Source organism: Eriocheir sinensis, chromosome 9 (genome assembly GCF_024679095.1).
Source record: "Eriocheir sinensis breed Jianghai 21 chromosome 9, ASM2467909v1, whole genome shotgun sequence".
NCBI classification, from domain to species: Eukaryota; Metazoa; Arthropoda; class Malacostraca; order Decapoda; family Varunidae; genus Eriocheir; species Eriocheir sinensis.
In genome coordinates, this window is record NC_066517.1 from 2,839,605 (window position 1) to 2,855,308 (window position 15,704).

At 42.2% G+C, this 15,704-nt stretch overlaps 1 protein-coding gene across 3 annotated transcripts in view; it reads left to right on the forward strand.

Moving 5' to 3' along the window:
- Nucleotides 1-2,457: 2,457 nt before the first annotated feature.
- Nucleotides 2,458-15,704, forward strand: part of LOC126995849 (neuropeptide F-like) — a 50,714-nt gene continuing 37,467 nt past the window's right edge. The window contains exon 1 of one of the 3 annotated variants that reach the window (XM_050855728.1): nt 2,458-2,777. In XM_050855728.1, the coding sequence (XP_050711685.1) occupies nt 2,608-2,777 (170 nt within the window). In that variant the 5' untranslated portion in view covers nt 2,458-2,607. The remainder of the gene's footprint in view (nt 2,778-15,704) is intronic. The other 2 variants (XM_050855729.1, XM_050855730.1) reach the window with 2 other exon arrangements.

A 15,704-nucleotide genomic window follows, 5' to 3' on the forward strand; every position in this document is an offset into this window, starting at 1 on the left:
TTGGATTCGCCTTAATGTAAACAAAAGGTGTTGAGTAAGAAATATATACAAGACTATTCAGGATCAAGGGCTAAAGAAATGGATCTGAGCACCGAGGCCACGTGCAGCCATAACCTAACTTAACATGGCAAGGAAAGGGTTGGGTTCGGCTTATGCAAACAAAAGGTGTTGAGTAAGGAATTGAGTTTTTATTTAGCGTCCTTCGAAACCAAGCATTCTCTCAAATTCTCAAAAGGCGACAGCTGTAGCTACAGTTTGTTAATCAGAAACCATTACATACACATTATTTATTATCACTACGTAATATGATCACTAGGCAGAATTTTTTCTCAACAAAGGAAGCAGCTAGGGCGAAAACAAAATAAAGAAGAAGCCCGCTAAGCACTGCTCTAATAAAAGAGTAGAGAATATTGGCCAGTAGAGAGGTCAGTGAAGATTATTATTATTATCATTATTATTATTATTATTATTATTATTATTATTATTATTATTATTATTATTATTATTATTATTATTATTATTATTATTATTATAGTTTATTGACGAAATCTTTCCAAATATAAAATACCTATATGAAAGAAAATAATAAGACACTAAAACAATAAAGCGACAACATGATACACGCACAATCAAAACTTTGTCCAGATAAAAACAAAACTTTCCCATCCTTCGAAATCCTCCTTCACCAAAATCAGAGCGATCACGCAAACACTCTGCAGAGACAAACAAGATACTAAAAATACCAAAACAATAAAAAAATAAGAGGTAGTGAAAAAAAAAACATGATAACTACCTATCGCCGCTATACGTCCATATGTTCCATGCAGCCACACGATGTCATGCTATAGTTTCCCCGAGTACCATTAAGCCGCGGAGTCATGTGAGCCGAGGATCGAGCTGGCTGGCGGGGCTGCACACACAGGCCTTAAATTATTGCTTTCTTTTTTGCAGTAATGGAAGCAGCTCAAGTACAAAAACAAAAATAAACAAACAAACTAAAAAGATCGCCAAGCACTGCTCCTAGAAAAGTAAATAGAATCGAGTGGCCAGAGGAGGGGTCGATTTCTGAGGGCGAGGCGTCTTGATGCTCCCACACCATATTGGATGACGACGCCAACTCTGAGACGACTCATACAACGGTACACGAAAACACACACACACACACACACACACACACACACACACACACACACACACAGTAAGCAGCTAAACACACTTAACTAACTAACTGCCTAACAAACTAACTGACTAACTAACCAACCAACCAACCAACCTATCTATAACCAACAACTAACTAACTAGCTAACTAACTAACTAACAAACCAGTAGACAAACGATAAATATAACTAAATACTAGTGCACCTTCGCCCCTTTCCCCTCTTTATTCTTTTCTCCGTAACGAACAAAAGACGAAAAACGTAAATAATTTAACTTTCCACATTTTCCTTTAGAATGCAGTAATGGGAAGCGAGAAGGAACTCACACGAGCCGATGGATGTGAGACAGACAGAGACAGACAGAGAGACAGGCAGGCAGACACGCACCACCTCGACCTCGTCTTTTTCCCATGTTCTAAATTCCTGCCCTACAACTCCACTTTAGGTCAGAGGGTACCCCATTCATCTCTTCTTTCCCTCGTCCCTCGGGCCCACTATACCGCCTTCCCGTGTCAATAATTCGTTGTAGAGCAAAAGAAAATGTCTATAATTCATCTCACGAGGTCGTTGGGTGTTGAAAGCAAGACCACAGATTATGAGGTCAGTGATTTTTCATGAAGCACCACACACTTCACTTCCTTTGCAATCATATACCAATACTTTAAGTGCTTTTACATGTCTAAATTTTTGTAGAACCAAAAAGCAGCGGTAGTAGATACATCTTCATCCGATTTTGACTGTCTTTCGGCTACTCAATTTCCTTTTCCTATTTTTTTGCCCCCAGTGATCTACTTCCTTTTCTTGTTATAAAAAATATAAAAAATTGCCATAACTAGGTCGTCGTCTTGTTGAAAGCATCCGCACGCTTGTTGATGTTGACAATTCGTAGTTGGGTTAAAAGATAGTAAAGAAAGGTGGCAAAAGAATGCTCCCTTGTTTATTTTTTCTATCAACCGCCCTTTCACCTATCCAAGTCACCGCTCCCTCCCTCTATGCCTCCTTTCGAGCACGCTGTGTCACGGGTAAATTACTTAGTTTTGTCATCCAGGTACACGGTTCTTCCTCCTGCTATCATTTGTTCAGGCGCAAAGTTCGGTTCCAATAAACTGAAATGGCTTCCCACGTAAAAAAAAAGAAGAAAAAAAAGACTAAGGTCGGTTTCCCTGGGGCGGAGATGATGCGGCGCCTCTGTGTCGGATTGTTCGTGGTGTTGTAGCGTCTCGGTCTTATATCACTAGGCGTCGGGAGGCTGCAGCTCCTTCCCTCACCAACAACACAGGGAAATTAATGCAGTAAAATATAATCTCTAAATGCTGGGAAACGGTTCTGGGTTGAGGCAGTTTTTGGCTCGGTGCCGCCGCGAGTATATAAGGGCGACACACGCTGGCGAGGGCCACTGAGTTCCCGACTGCCGGCAGGTCGACACCACCAGCTGCTCCCCACACTCGCCATGTGCCGCCAACTCCTGACAGCTCTTGTGGTGGGCGTGATACTTGTGGGCGCGCTGGAGATGGGCGGCGCGGAGGCCAAGCCAGACCCCACCCAACTGGCCGCCATGGCTGACGCCCTCAAGTACCTTCAAGAACTGGACAAGTACTACTCTCAGGTGTCTCGACCCAGGTAGGTCACCCCGTTCCCCACCTGGCCCTTACCTCCCTTCCTTCCTCATCAGGCCTTCAAGGTGTTCTGGGGGCACACACCTGACGTCCCGGCCTCCGCCTCACCCTGCACCCACTTGTCCCTTGCCTCCTCCGCACCCCATGGCCCACGCTTTCCCATCCTCATCCTCAGCGAGCCTTCAAGATATTTAGAAGACACCCCCTAACAGCCTCGCCTCTGCCTTCCCCTGCACACCCACCCATCCCTTGCTTCCTCCTCACCCTCGCCACACTACCTTACGCCTCCCCTCCCCTCACACCACCTGTCACTCTAACTGTCCTCAGCTCCCCCTTGTGTCGGTGTTCCGTTGCTGTGTTCGGGGCCTCGTGACTCTCAACACTTCACGTCCTCTAAACACATGGCTTTGACTCAACAGGTGTCCAGCAGCACCGACTAGCTTTGGACGTTTTCCAAAAGATAAGGGAGTAAATTCTCTTCCTCTGCGACGCAAGAGGAAAAGTTTTGTAGGCATAAGTTATGTATTTATCGACGTTTTCCTAAAGATAAGTTACTGAAATTTCCTCCTCTGCGATACAAGAGGAAAAGTTTTACAGGCATAAGTTGTGTATTTACTGACGTTCTCCTAAAGATTAGGTAGTAAAGTTTCCTCCTCTGCGATACAAGAGGAAAAGTTTTACAGGCATAAGTTGTGTAGCCTATTTACTGAATGAACATAATTTTATGCACATTCTTGTAAGGTACATCGAACCCTAAAATATAAACTACTAACTGATGCTTCCGTACAAATAGATAATACTGATAATCTATCTTTGTACTTTCCCCATGACTACGTGTAATAGTTTATATTTCAAAGTTTTCGGAAAACCATAAATTTTTTAATGTTCATACTAAAACAAATAAGAGCCCAAGGCGCCTGGCAGCCTGCCTGACACACGGGCAGTGATGCCGAGCCACAGCGGCGCCGGCCACGACACAGGCTGCCGCAGAGCTAGGCCGCGCTTCCTGACTCACAGCCGGCTGCACGCGTTAGTGCAGGATTCTGCAGAGTATGCGTCACGTCCCACTACTGGGTTACAAGACTACTCATGGGGTCACCGCTTCTCCCAAAAATTTATAACTAAGCCCTAAGTGACGGGACGTACTCAGGTCAGAACTATCAAAAGAAAAAAACATATCGCGGTAAGAAGATCTTGAAGAACAAAACGTCAGTGAGGCAGCACAGCGCTGGGCATACACGGCACTACAAAACACAACACAGAACACAGTCAAGCCATATGCACGTGATCTATCGGGTAGAGTTCAAGAAATGGTAGGGATGAGGCGGACCGATCCACGACTACCGATAATCTTGAGGTAAAAGTCTGCGGTATTTTCCTTCACGTTTCACTTAAATTCGTCTCGTTGATGAGGGTGAAACTACAACAGTCAGCGGCACAGTTAGTTAGTTGGTTATTTAATTAGTATGTATGTGTGTGTGTGTGTGTGTGTGTGTGTGTGTGTGTGTGTGTGTGTGTGTGTGTGTGTGTGTGTGTGTTGTCTGTAATACTATCGAACGTTATTTCATCTCTAGTCCTGCGTCTGTCACTTACAGGAAAGAAATTCAGTCGTTAAAACAATTCAGACTATACACCGTAATCAACAAGATAAGCCAAATACAAGCTAGAGTGAGGTACACATCCCCCCTTACCAGATAAAGAATACTCACACACACACACACACACACACACACACACACACACACACACACACACACACACACACACAGTTATAGAGATAAAGAAGTTGTATAGTTTAATTTGGTAAGCTAGAGGAGGAGGAGGAGGAGGAGTAAAAAGGAGTACAAAGGAAAAGCAAACAGCAACAGACCTCTTGGTCCTAACTAGGCTGTTTGTTGTTGCTACCATCTACTCTAATCTACGAGTCAGAGACACAGGACAGCAAAGGTGAAGGCTCCTCCCCACCCCCCCATCTCTCCAGCCAAAGCTGGCAGGAAAGGAAGGAGGAGGAGAAGGAGGAGGAGGAGAAGGAGGAGGAACACAAAGAAAGAACAAACAGCAGCAGACCTGATGGTCCTTACGAGGTTGTTTGTGACAAGCTACACTAACTATCTAATCAAAGGTGGAAGATGAAGGACAACAAAGGCGAAGGCTCCTCCCCACCCCCCCATCCCTCCAGCCAAAGCTGGCAGGAAAGGAAAAAGAACCATGCAGCATTTTTTCGAAAAACTGCATGGAAATTATGTAGGAAAGAGGAAAGAACTACCATTACTGCTACCACTAACCGGGCGATAAAAACAGACAAGGACACCAGTATTCGAAAGAACTTAACGTTATTACGACAATGAGTAATATCTTAGTTGCTGGTTGGATTCAAAATACTTGTCTAATCTATTCTTGAAGGCCGTAAGTGTTGTACTATCGACGACATCACAGGGTAGAGAGTTCCAAACATTAACGACTCGATTAAAGAAGTGTTTGGCTTCGTGCGATAAAAATCTTTTACCACTTATCTTGAAATTGTGATTTCTTCTTGTTCTATTTGATTGATCAAATGTAAAGTAATCTTCCGCATTAATTAATATCACTGAATCCTTTAAACATTTTAAACACTTCTATTAGATCGCCTCGCATTCTCCGTTTTGATAGGCTGAATAAATGTACTTCTTTAAGCCTTTGCTCATAAGATAAATTTCTCAACCTTGGAATTATTTTTGTTACTCCGCTGAATTCGTTTTAACTTTTCTACGTCTTTTCTGTAATAGGGAGACCAAAACTGTACACAGTACTCTAGATGGGGTCGAACCAACGAATTATACAGTTTTAATATTACTTTTTCCGATTTATTATTAAAGATTCGTCCGATGAAACCAACCAATTTGTTTGCAGTTTTAACTACCTCTGAACAATGCTGACAGGGCTTAAAATTGCTTGATATAGTGATTCCAAGATCCTTTTCTTTACTTACTGCAGAAAGTTGTTGGCCATTCATTACGTACCGAACGCGATTGTTATTGTTTCCGATGTGTAACACTTTACATTTGTCAGCGTTAAATTTCATTTGCCATTGATTGGCCCAACGTGTAAGTCGATCCAAATCTGATTGTAATGCTTCTTCGTCGAGTGTCGTAGTTACTTTACCAGCGATTTTTGTGTCATCAGCAAATTTTGATACTTTACAAGTGAGCCCATCATCGATATCATTAACATAAATTAAGAAGAGCATGGGGCCAAGCACTGATCCTTGAGGTACGCCGCTTCTGACATCGAGCCAGTTAGATGTAACACCGTTTAGAACTACTCTCTGTTTCCGCTCAGAGAGCCAGTCCACAAGCCAATTGTGAATGTTACCCGAGATACCGTGCGCCAATAGTTTGCTGAGCAATCGTTGTTGGGGGACCTTATCAAATGCCTTTTGAAAATCTAGATATATGATATCTACTGATCTGCTTTCATCGAACACTTCAAAAACATAATAAAAAAAAATCAAGTTAGTTAAACACGAACGTTTACTACGGAAGCCATGTAGCGAATTATCTATTATATTATTTTTTTTCGAAGAATTTCACCATATTGTTGCGAATGATAGTCTCCATTAACTTACAAACAATCGATGTCAGGCTAATTGGTCGATAGTTTCCTGGATGAGACTTGTCCCCTTTTTTGAAAATTGGTGTGACATTTGCTAGTTTCCAATCCGACGGAACTTTTCCAGCTGTTAAAGATTTATTGAATAAGATAGAGAGCGGTTTACAAATTTGATGTTTGATTTCTTTTAAAATCCTAGGGGTAATTTTGTCTGTACCAGGAGCTTTGCTTACTTTAATCTTTTCAATTGTGCGTAAAATGTCACTTTCTACGATGAGCACGCCGTTTAAAATCTTTTCGGTCTTTCTAACCTCCGACGGTTGAGGTTGAGGTGAGGAAACATGAAAACATGGACTAGCAGGCAGGCATGCTAGGCTGCCTGCTTTCAGTGATTTAATCAGTCCGTCAGCCAAAGGAATGGCTTGCAGGGAAGGATTAAAGCACTTGTGTACCTACTCTTGGATACGTTCAGTTCACTCCCGATGCAGCAAAGTGGCGATCAATGCGTTTCTTGAAGGAGTTGATTGTCTCTGCGCTAACCATTTTTGCAGGAAGGCTGTTCATGTGGCGAACAACTCTATCCGAGAAATAACTCCTGCCGATGTCGGTATTGCATCGCTTTGCTTGAAGTGTTTTTCTGTTGTTTCTTGTCCTCGGGTTTGTTTGTGGCGTGAAGAGTTTGGAGTGATCAACATTGCTGAACTTGTTCAGGTACTTAAAGAGGAGGAGGAGGAGGAGGAGGAAAAGAAAAGAGGAGGAAGAGGAGTAGAAGGAGAAGGAGGAGGAGGAGGAGGAGGAGGAGGAGGAGGAGGAGGAAGGGGGGGTGAAAGAGGGAGGTGTTTGTCGTATATGTGATGAAACGGAAATGATGACGCGACGGATCACACCCCAGATAGTTACGCGAAGGACCGAAAGCTCAAAACAACCACACACACACACACACACACACACACACACACACACACATTATCAAGAGACAGATGCCGGAATCCAATCAATGAAGCATTTCCACACTCCCTAAAAAGAGCTCCTGAAAGAATCCTTTGATGCCGTTTTAGCCACCAGGGTCACCAGCAGGACGGCGCCGAGGACACACTGATTCCTCAGCGAGTAGGGAGTCCTCGCATAACGCAAGGAGAGCAGAAAGAAAGCAGCGTCAATTTTGTGTGATTTTTGTTTCAATCTTTATATCGTGCAACGAAGGGTGAAATTTTCCTCTCCTCTCCCACACTCCCTCTCGAAGAAAATATTACAGCTATCATATTACGCCTCCGTGGTCTAGTGGTCAGCGTGCCTGGCTTCTACTCCGCGGGCCCGGGTTCGAATCCTGGCTCAGGCAGTCGGCGTGCAGCTCACCCAGCTGTTCATCCTCCCTCTCGGGCTGGTCGATAAATGGGTACCTGGGGAAACCTGGGGAAGGTAAACTGTGGTAACCCGGATGTCACACTGGCCCTGTGTCCCGGGGTAATGGGTTCCCTCCCACCACAGGCTCAAGGGCCAATGTTACGGGGATGAGCACCGAGGCCACGCGCTGCTACAGCGTATGCCCCCAACTTCACCTTTACTTTACTTTTATATTATGCGAATGACAGCATAATATCCCATGACAAAAGTAAAAACAGAGACGGAAAGCGACGGTTTTGTTTCAGTTTTTACATTATGCGACTGGAGATGAAATTTTCCTCTCCCCGCTCTCCCCCTCCCCCCAAAATATCATATCTATCACATTATGCGAATGAAAGTATAACCGCATGACGGAAAAAAAGCAATAAAAGGCAGCGTCGATTTTGCTTCAGTCTTCATATTATGGGATTGAAAGTGTATGTAATTTGCCTCTAATTTCCACTCAAAAAGTATTACTACTACCACATTATGTGAACAAAAATATAATATCGCATGACATGAAAATAACATAAAGAAGGCAGCGTCGATTGAAAGTGCATGTAATTTGCCTCCCTTCCCATTCCCCCCCCCCCCCCCAAAAAAAAAAAAAAGTATTCAAACTATACCATTATCAAAATGAAAGTATAATATCGCATGACATAAAAGTATCGTAAAGAGGGCAGCGTCGATTTCTTTCAGTCTTCTTATTATGGGATGGAAAGTGTGTGTAATTTACCTCCCTTGTCCCCTCAAAAAAGAAAGTATCAAAGGAGTATAGTATCGCATGACAAAATAACATTAGGAAGGCAGCGTCCATTGTGTCAGCCTTCATATTACGGGACTGAAGGGGTTTGTAATTTACCTCCCTTCCATCCCCCCCTCCCTCAGAAAAAAAAATTACAACTATCATATTATACGAATGAAATTATAATATCGCATGACCTATGAGTAACATAAAGAGGGAAAGCGTCGATTTTGTTTCAATCTTCATGTTATGGGGTTGAAGGTGTATGTAATTTACCTTTATGCGAATGAAGATAAAATATCGCATGGCATAAAAAAGAAAAAAAAGAAGCCAGCCTTAAATTTGTTTGTCATCACTATATGCGATCAACGGTGTGAATAACTTACGAGTACCTCTCCTTCCCCTCCAATGAAAACTGTTACCTTCCCCCCAAAAAACAACTAAAATAGCTATCATATGCGAATGAAAGTATAATATTCCAAATAAAACGAAATGTAAGCAATTAGTGTCTGAACCAATTAGATTATCATAAATGTGTTTCCCCTCCTTGATGATACAGCCTCAGAGGTCCTATAGCCATCCCATCACAGAGGGAAGTATAATTCTCCCCATACAGCTAGTAAAAGGAATGCTTCGACCGATCATGCGATTATTAATGACTTTCTCCCCTCACGGCTGACAGATAAAGGCGGCAGGAAGGCTAAGGCCACTACTACTCTCAGACGCCTTCGGTTCCCACGGCAAATATTTCCAAAGGGTGGGAATATTAGTCAGGGCTTCCATGAGTTTTTTTCTTCCTCGTTCATGGTGCAGAAGTTTTGTCAAGCTTTACCAGGCTATTAAAAGTAATCATGGAAATACTAATACAACTTCCACGAAAGCCTTTACTAGGCTATTAAAAGTAATCATGGAAATACTAACACAACTTCCACGGAGGCCGAATCTTATGTGGGTGTGTAAGACCCGAAATGTTGAGAATATATGGTTTACAGTCATCACATTATGCAAAGGAAATTATTGTTGTACAGATGAAACCTACATAATGTATACTTTTACCAATAAGATGATGAATGACGAATAATTGTCTTCTCATAATTGATTCGAGATTGAAACATCAAAAGGTATTACAGAAATCGTATTATGCGACTGAAATATAAATTTAACAGGAATAGATTGTCAAGTGTTTGAGCCAATTAGATCATAATTACCGGATTTCTCTTCCATGACAACGCAAGTGCAATTCATTCAGTAATCACCAAAACCAGTTAGAACGCTTTAGAACATAAATAAACGTGCGTAATGAATGCTATAATTAATTAAATGATCATTAACGAATTTTCCAGGTGATGATGATAAAAGTGAAAGTAATATGCATGCAATAATCATTCGATAATCACTAAAACCAATTAATGTGTTTTGGAGCCCCATTCCCCTCACACGGCGCGAAGTTAATAACCCCGAGAGCAATTATGCGGCGCTAAAAATACATTCCTTACACGATCGCCAATCAGCACCATATTACCGCGTGTGAGCGACAGACAACGGCGGAGGAAAGCTTGATCAACGTGAGACTAACGGCGCCATTAGTTTGGTAACACGCGTCTTGCCATTGAATTTGGGAACCCGTTAATATACGACAACAACAAGGAGGAGCAGAATGAGTGATGATGATGATGACGATGATTAAAAGGAGGATGAAGGATTACTATATATATTTTTTTATAGCACGCGTCTTATCATTAAATTGGTAGACCGTTAACATACGACAACGAGAAGGAGCAGAATGATAATGATGATGGTGATGATGAATAGGAGGAAGAGTAAGGTATAACTAGAGAAAGTGTGTGTGTGTGTGTGTGTGTGTGTGTGTGTGTGTGTGTGTGTGTGTGTGTGTGTGTGTGTGTGTGTGTGTAACCAAAAAAATAAATGCATGAATATATAACTGTAAAAACCATGCCACAAATCATTAGGTATACTTATTGAATAGTAAAACAAAATTAATAAAAAAAACACGATTAAGCATAAACTAATAATCTCTCGTGTTCAGTAGGAAAACAACAATGATATCCTTTTTTTTTATAAACCTCCACCCCCCAGACCACCACCACCACCACCACCACCACCGCCCACGTCTTCCCTTCATGATCCCTTTCCCCGAGATGCTGGGTCGGTAATGAGGCTTTTTCACACGGCACGCCCAACGCATTGCTTTAGCCTTCATGATGAGATTCGGCCATTTTCGTTTCCAGGTTTTAGTGAAGCGAGAGGAGGAAAAGGAAAGAGAAAGAGATAAAAGAAGGCAGGAGCTGAGACATATAGATAAATGAGGAAGAAGAGAGGGAGGGAGGAATGGCAAAAGTGATGCGAGTAGAGGAAAAGGAAGGAGATGAAAGAAGACAGACGTTTAAACAGACAGAGAAATGAGAAAAGAAGGAGAGAGAGAGAGGGAGGGAGGGAAGGAGGAAGGGAAGCAAATTTATTATATCAAGTATTAATGAAGTGAGTAAAGAAAGGGAGATGAAGGAAGAAAGACGCTTAAACAGACAGATAAATAAGAAAAGAAGGAGGGATGAAAAGTTATTAGTATTAGTATCGGGTATTAGCGAAGCGAGTACATGAAAAGAAAGGCGAAGGAGATGAAGGAAGACAGATGCTTAAACAGGTAGATAAATGAGGCAAGTGGAAGAGAGAGAGAGAGAGAGAGAGAGAGAGAGAGAGAGAGAGAGAGAGAGAGAGAGAGAGAGAGAGAGAGAGAGAGAGAGAGAGAGAGAGAGAGAGAGAGAGAGAGAGAGAGAGAGAGAGAGAGAGAGAGAGAGAGAGAGAGAGAGAGAGAGAGAGAGAGAGAGAGAGAGAGAGAGAGAGAGAGAGAGAGAGAGAGAGAGAGAGAGAGAGAGAGGGTGATCAGGGGGTGTGGATGAGGGGGATGAGGAGTGGACGGAGTGGACGGTGAGCGGTCGTACTGTTAGAGAAGCTTAGGTTGGGATGACGTGTAGATTCGTTGATGTGTGGATGTACTTTGGGGGCAAATATATATGAGAGATAGATAGATAGATAAATAGATAGATAGATAGATAGAGAGAGAGAGAGAGAGAGAGAGAGAGAGAGAAGAAAAAAAATAGAAAGGAAGAAAGAAAGAAAGAAAGAAAGAAAGGAAGGAAGAAAGAGAGGTGAAGGCAGAAGGGTTTGAAAATAGAATCGTAGAAGAGAGAAGAAGCAATACAGGAAAGGAGAGAAGAAGAGGAGGAGGAGGAGGAGAATAAAGTGACAGGGGAATGGGGGGGGAGAGGGGAGATGAGAAAGGGGATGGGGTGGGGGTGGGGAGACGTGAGAGTAAGCGCGTAGAAAATGTAAGACGAATATTCCGTGATCGGGGCAATGGTGAACGAAAGCTGCACATTAGTTACCGATGGCGCCCCGTTCCGTCCCATTCCCTTCCCATCCCGCCCACATACCATTCCATACGTCTCCCCTCCTCCTCCTTCATCGTTCGTCTCCCTCACTGCTTCCTTTTGCCACACTTTTCATACTTGCTCCCTTATCTTCCTTCTCCTCCTTCTTCTCAATCACTTCTTCATCCTTTCACAGTCCTCTTCATTTTCCTCCTTCCTCTCTCTCACGCCTTCCTCTTGTCTTATTTTGTACCCCATTCTTCTCCTTTTTCCCCTTTTCTTCTTCTTTTCCTCCCCTTTCCCTTCCCTTCTCCTTTCCCTTCCCATCGTTCTCATATACCATTCCATACGTCTCCTCCCCTCTTCTTTCATCGTTCCTCTCCCTCATTGCTTCCTTTTGCCTCACTTTTCATACTTTTCCCCTCATCTTCCTCCTCCTTCGTCTCTTTTTGCACCCTCCTCCTTCTTCATTTTTACCTTCCCCTCACAAACCATTCCATACGTTTCCACTCCTCTTTCTGCATCGTTCCTCTCCCACGTTGCTTTCTTTTACCTCATTTTTCATACTTCCCCCTCATCTTCCTCCTCCTCTGTCTCATTTTGCACCCTCATCCTTCTCCTTCTTCTTTTTCCCTTCCCATCCCGCCCATATGCCATTCCATTCATCTCCTCTACCACCATCGTTCTTCTCTCACATTGTTTTATTTTTCTTAATTTTTCATCTTCCTTATTTTCCTTCTTTCCCTTCCCTCCCCTTTTTTTCTTTCCCTTTCCCTTACATACCATTCCATACGTTTCCATTCCTCTTCCTTCATAATTCCTTCATCCTCATTGCTTTGTTTTGCCTCCTTTTTCACTTTCATTCTTCTCCTTCTTATCCTCCTCTTATTCCTTCTCTTTCCCTTCCCTTCCGCTCCCTTCTTCTGTCCCTTTCCCTAACATACCATTCAACACGTTTACATTCTTATTCCTTCATCATTCCTCTCCCTCATTGCTTTCTTTTGCCTCACTTTTCACACTTTTCCCTCTTCTGCATCCTCCTCCTTCTTCTTTTTCTCTTCATTCCTCCTCCTCCTCTTCTTCTTCTTCTCCCTAACATACCATTCAACACGTTTACATTCTTATTCCTTCTCTCTCATTGCTTTCTTTTGCATCACTTTTCACTTTTCTTTCTCTCTCTCTCTCCTCTCTCTCTCTTCTTCTCATCGTGTCAACATTGCGTTCACATAACTTTCCTCTCTTCTGTTTCTCTCTCGCATTCCTTTCTTTTGCATCACTTTTTATTTATTTCTCTCTCTCTCTCTCTCTCTCTGGTTGTTTATTTGTTTGCTTGTTTGTGTGTCTTCTTTTCCCTTCATTTTCTATTTCTCTCACTTTTTTCTCTCTTTCTGTTATCTTTCTTCACCCTCTTCTTCATCTTCTTGGGCACTATTTCAATCGCCTCTTGCCTTGTCCTCTCTATCTTTTTCTTCTTCTTTTCTTCACTTATTTCTCGTACGTCACCTCTACTATAGTTGCTTCGCTTTCTCTGTACTTCCCTGCCTAATATCTTTTCTCTTACTTTTCGCTTTTTCTTTATTTCTTTCATTCTCTTTTTTTTTTCATCGTGGTTTATTGCACTCTAATGTCTTTCTTCGTTCTTTCAATCGTCTATGGAAGTTCCCTCTCTTTTTTTTCTCATTTATTTCTAGCATCTTGTCTCTAGTTCCTTCTCTTTCCTCGTCTTTCACCGGCAAATTCATTTCATTTTCTAATTTTTCTTTCATCATTCAGACGACTCTCATTTTCCCTTTGTAACCTATTTCTTATACACTACCTTTCTATTTCTTCTTGTCCGTCTTTTTATGCCCTCCCCCGTCTCTCATTTATAGTTTCATCATATTCATCATCATCAGCATATTCCTCAGCATATTCCATTCAAAGCGTGCTATGGAAGGCTGAACTTGTGTGTGTGTGTGTGTGTGTGTGTGTGTGTGTGTGTGTGTGTGTGTGTGTGTGTGTGTGTGTGTGTGTGTGTGTGAAAGACACACACACACACACACACACACACACACACACACACACACACACAGACACACACACACACACAGTTTGGCCCATACCATAAAAAAAATCCACATACGACCAAATAAACTTTTGCCAGGCCAGCGTGGAAATAATATATACAAAAAAAGGCACCCGTAAAATCCTAGGGGTAAAGAAAATATTATCATGTCCAGTCCGCGACGGGGAAAAGGGAGAAAGGAAATGATGTCTGTAAGTCTCTTGCCTCCCTCAACTTTAGTAGTCGTCCAGAGATTGAGACAGACACAGATAGATATATAAAAAAAATATTGAGTGATAGACAGATTCCCTGACTGATTGATAGATAGATAGTTAGATAGATGATAGATAGATAGATTGATAGATAGATAGACTGACTGATAGGTAGCTAAATTAATTTATTGATATATAGATAGATAGATTAATTGACTTATCGACTGATAGAGTGACAGAAGGAAAGATTAATGAGTAGATAGAAAGATAGACAGACAGATAGAAAGATACAGATAAAAAGATAGGACAGATAGATAGATAGATAGATAGATAGAAAGACATATTGATAGACAGATAAAATTATATTCCTCATGCTGGCTATAAACGAAACCCATTTTTTACTAACACAAATTATAGAGCTCAACATGACACCAACAGGACACGAACGAACGTAGAAACGAACAAACAAAAGCTAATAACAATAACAACTAAACTAAACAGCAATAACAGTAACTAAACAATAACGACAAGGAAATCGATGCAACTCAACCAAACTTGTAAAATAGTATGCTGAGTAGACCTAAAGGGAACGCGAACTTTGCTGACGACCTCCATTTCCCAAACTAACATTCTCCGCTCCTCTCCTGCTTCCCTCTCTGCTTATAGACGAGGGAAAAGAAGGAGGGAGAGACTGATGGAAGGAGACATAAGATACTAGCCATAAATGAGAGAAAAAAAAAAGATGAAATTTCCATAGACGTTAGTGAAAGAAGAGGGAAGAGGAGACTGTGGGAATATGATGAATGAAGTAGACACAAAATACAATAAATAAGACAGAAAAAAAGATAGATAGAGAGATAGAGATAGATATACAGAGATAGAGGGAAAGAGAGTGAGACAGAGAAGACACTGGGCAGCACAGACAGACCAAACACTAAATGCCTGATGGACCACGAGAGCCAATGACTGTTTACGGTATTTGCCTAACGAGGTGAGGCAAGGCGGAGAGGCGCGAGGCAGGTGTATAAAGGGGCCCAGGGAAGGCAGAGGGCAAGGCAGTGGAAGGCAAGAGGAAGGGTGGAAGGGTTAAGGCTTAGGAAGGGACCCCACGTGTAAAGACAGTGTAGAGATAGATAGAAAGATGTAAATAGATAGAGTTTAAGTTCTGGTGATTGAAGGCAGGGTTATAGATAGATAGATAGATAGAAAGATATAGTGTAGAGTTCTGGGGATTAATAGATAGGGATAGGATGGGGATTAATAGATAGGGATAGATAGAGGGAGAACGAGAGAGAAAAATTTGAAACCTCTCTCTCTCTCTCTCTCTCTCTCTCTCTCTCTCTCTCTCTCTCTCTCTCTCTCTCTCTCTCTCTCTCTCTCTCTTGACATCCCGCGCTTTATGATGGATGGCAGAATGACCCACACTCACACTCTCACTCTCACCCTGCACACCTGCCCTTGTTAGTCACCCCTCACGCGGCTTTCCATTTCCACTCACTGCCTTTTAATTAAGCAACACTTCCACCTGATTGTTTTTGCCGCCGCCCTCGTCACCATCGAAACAACTCTA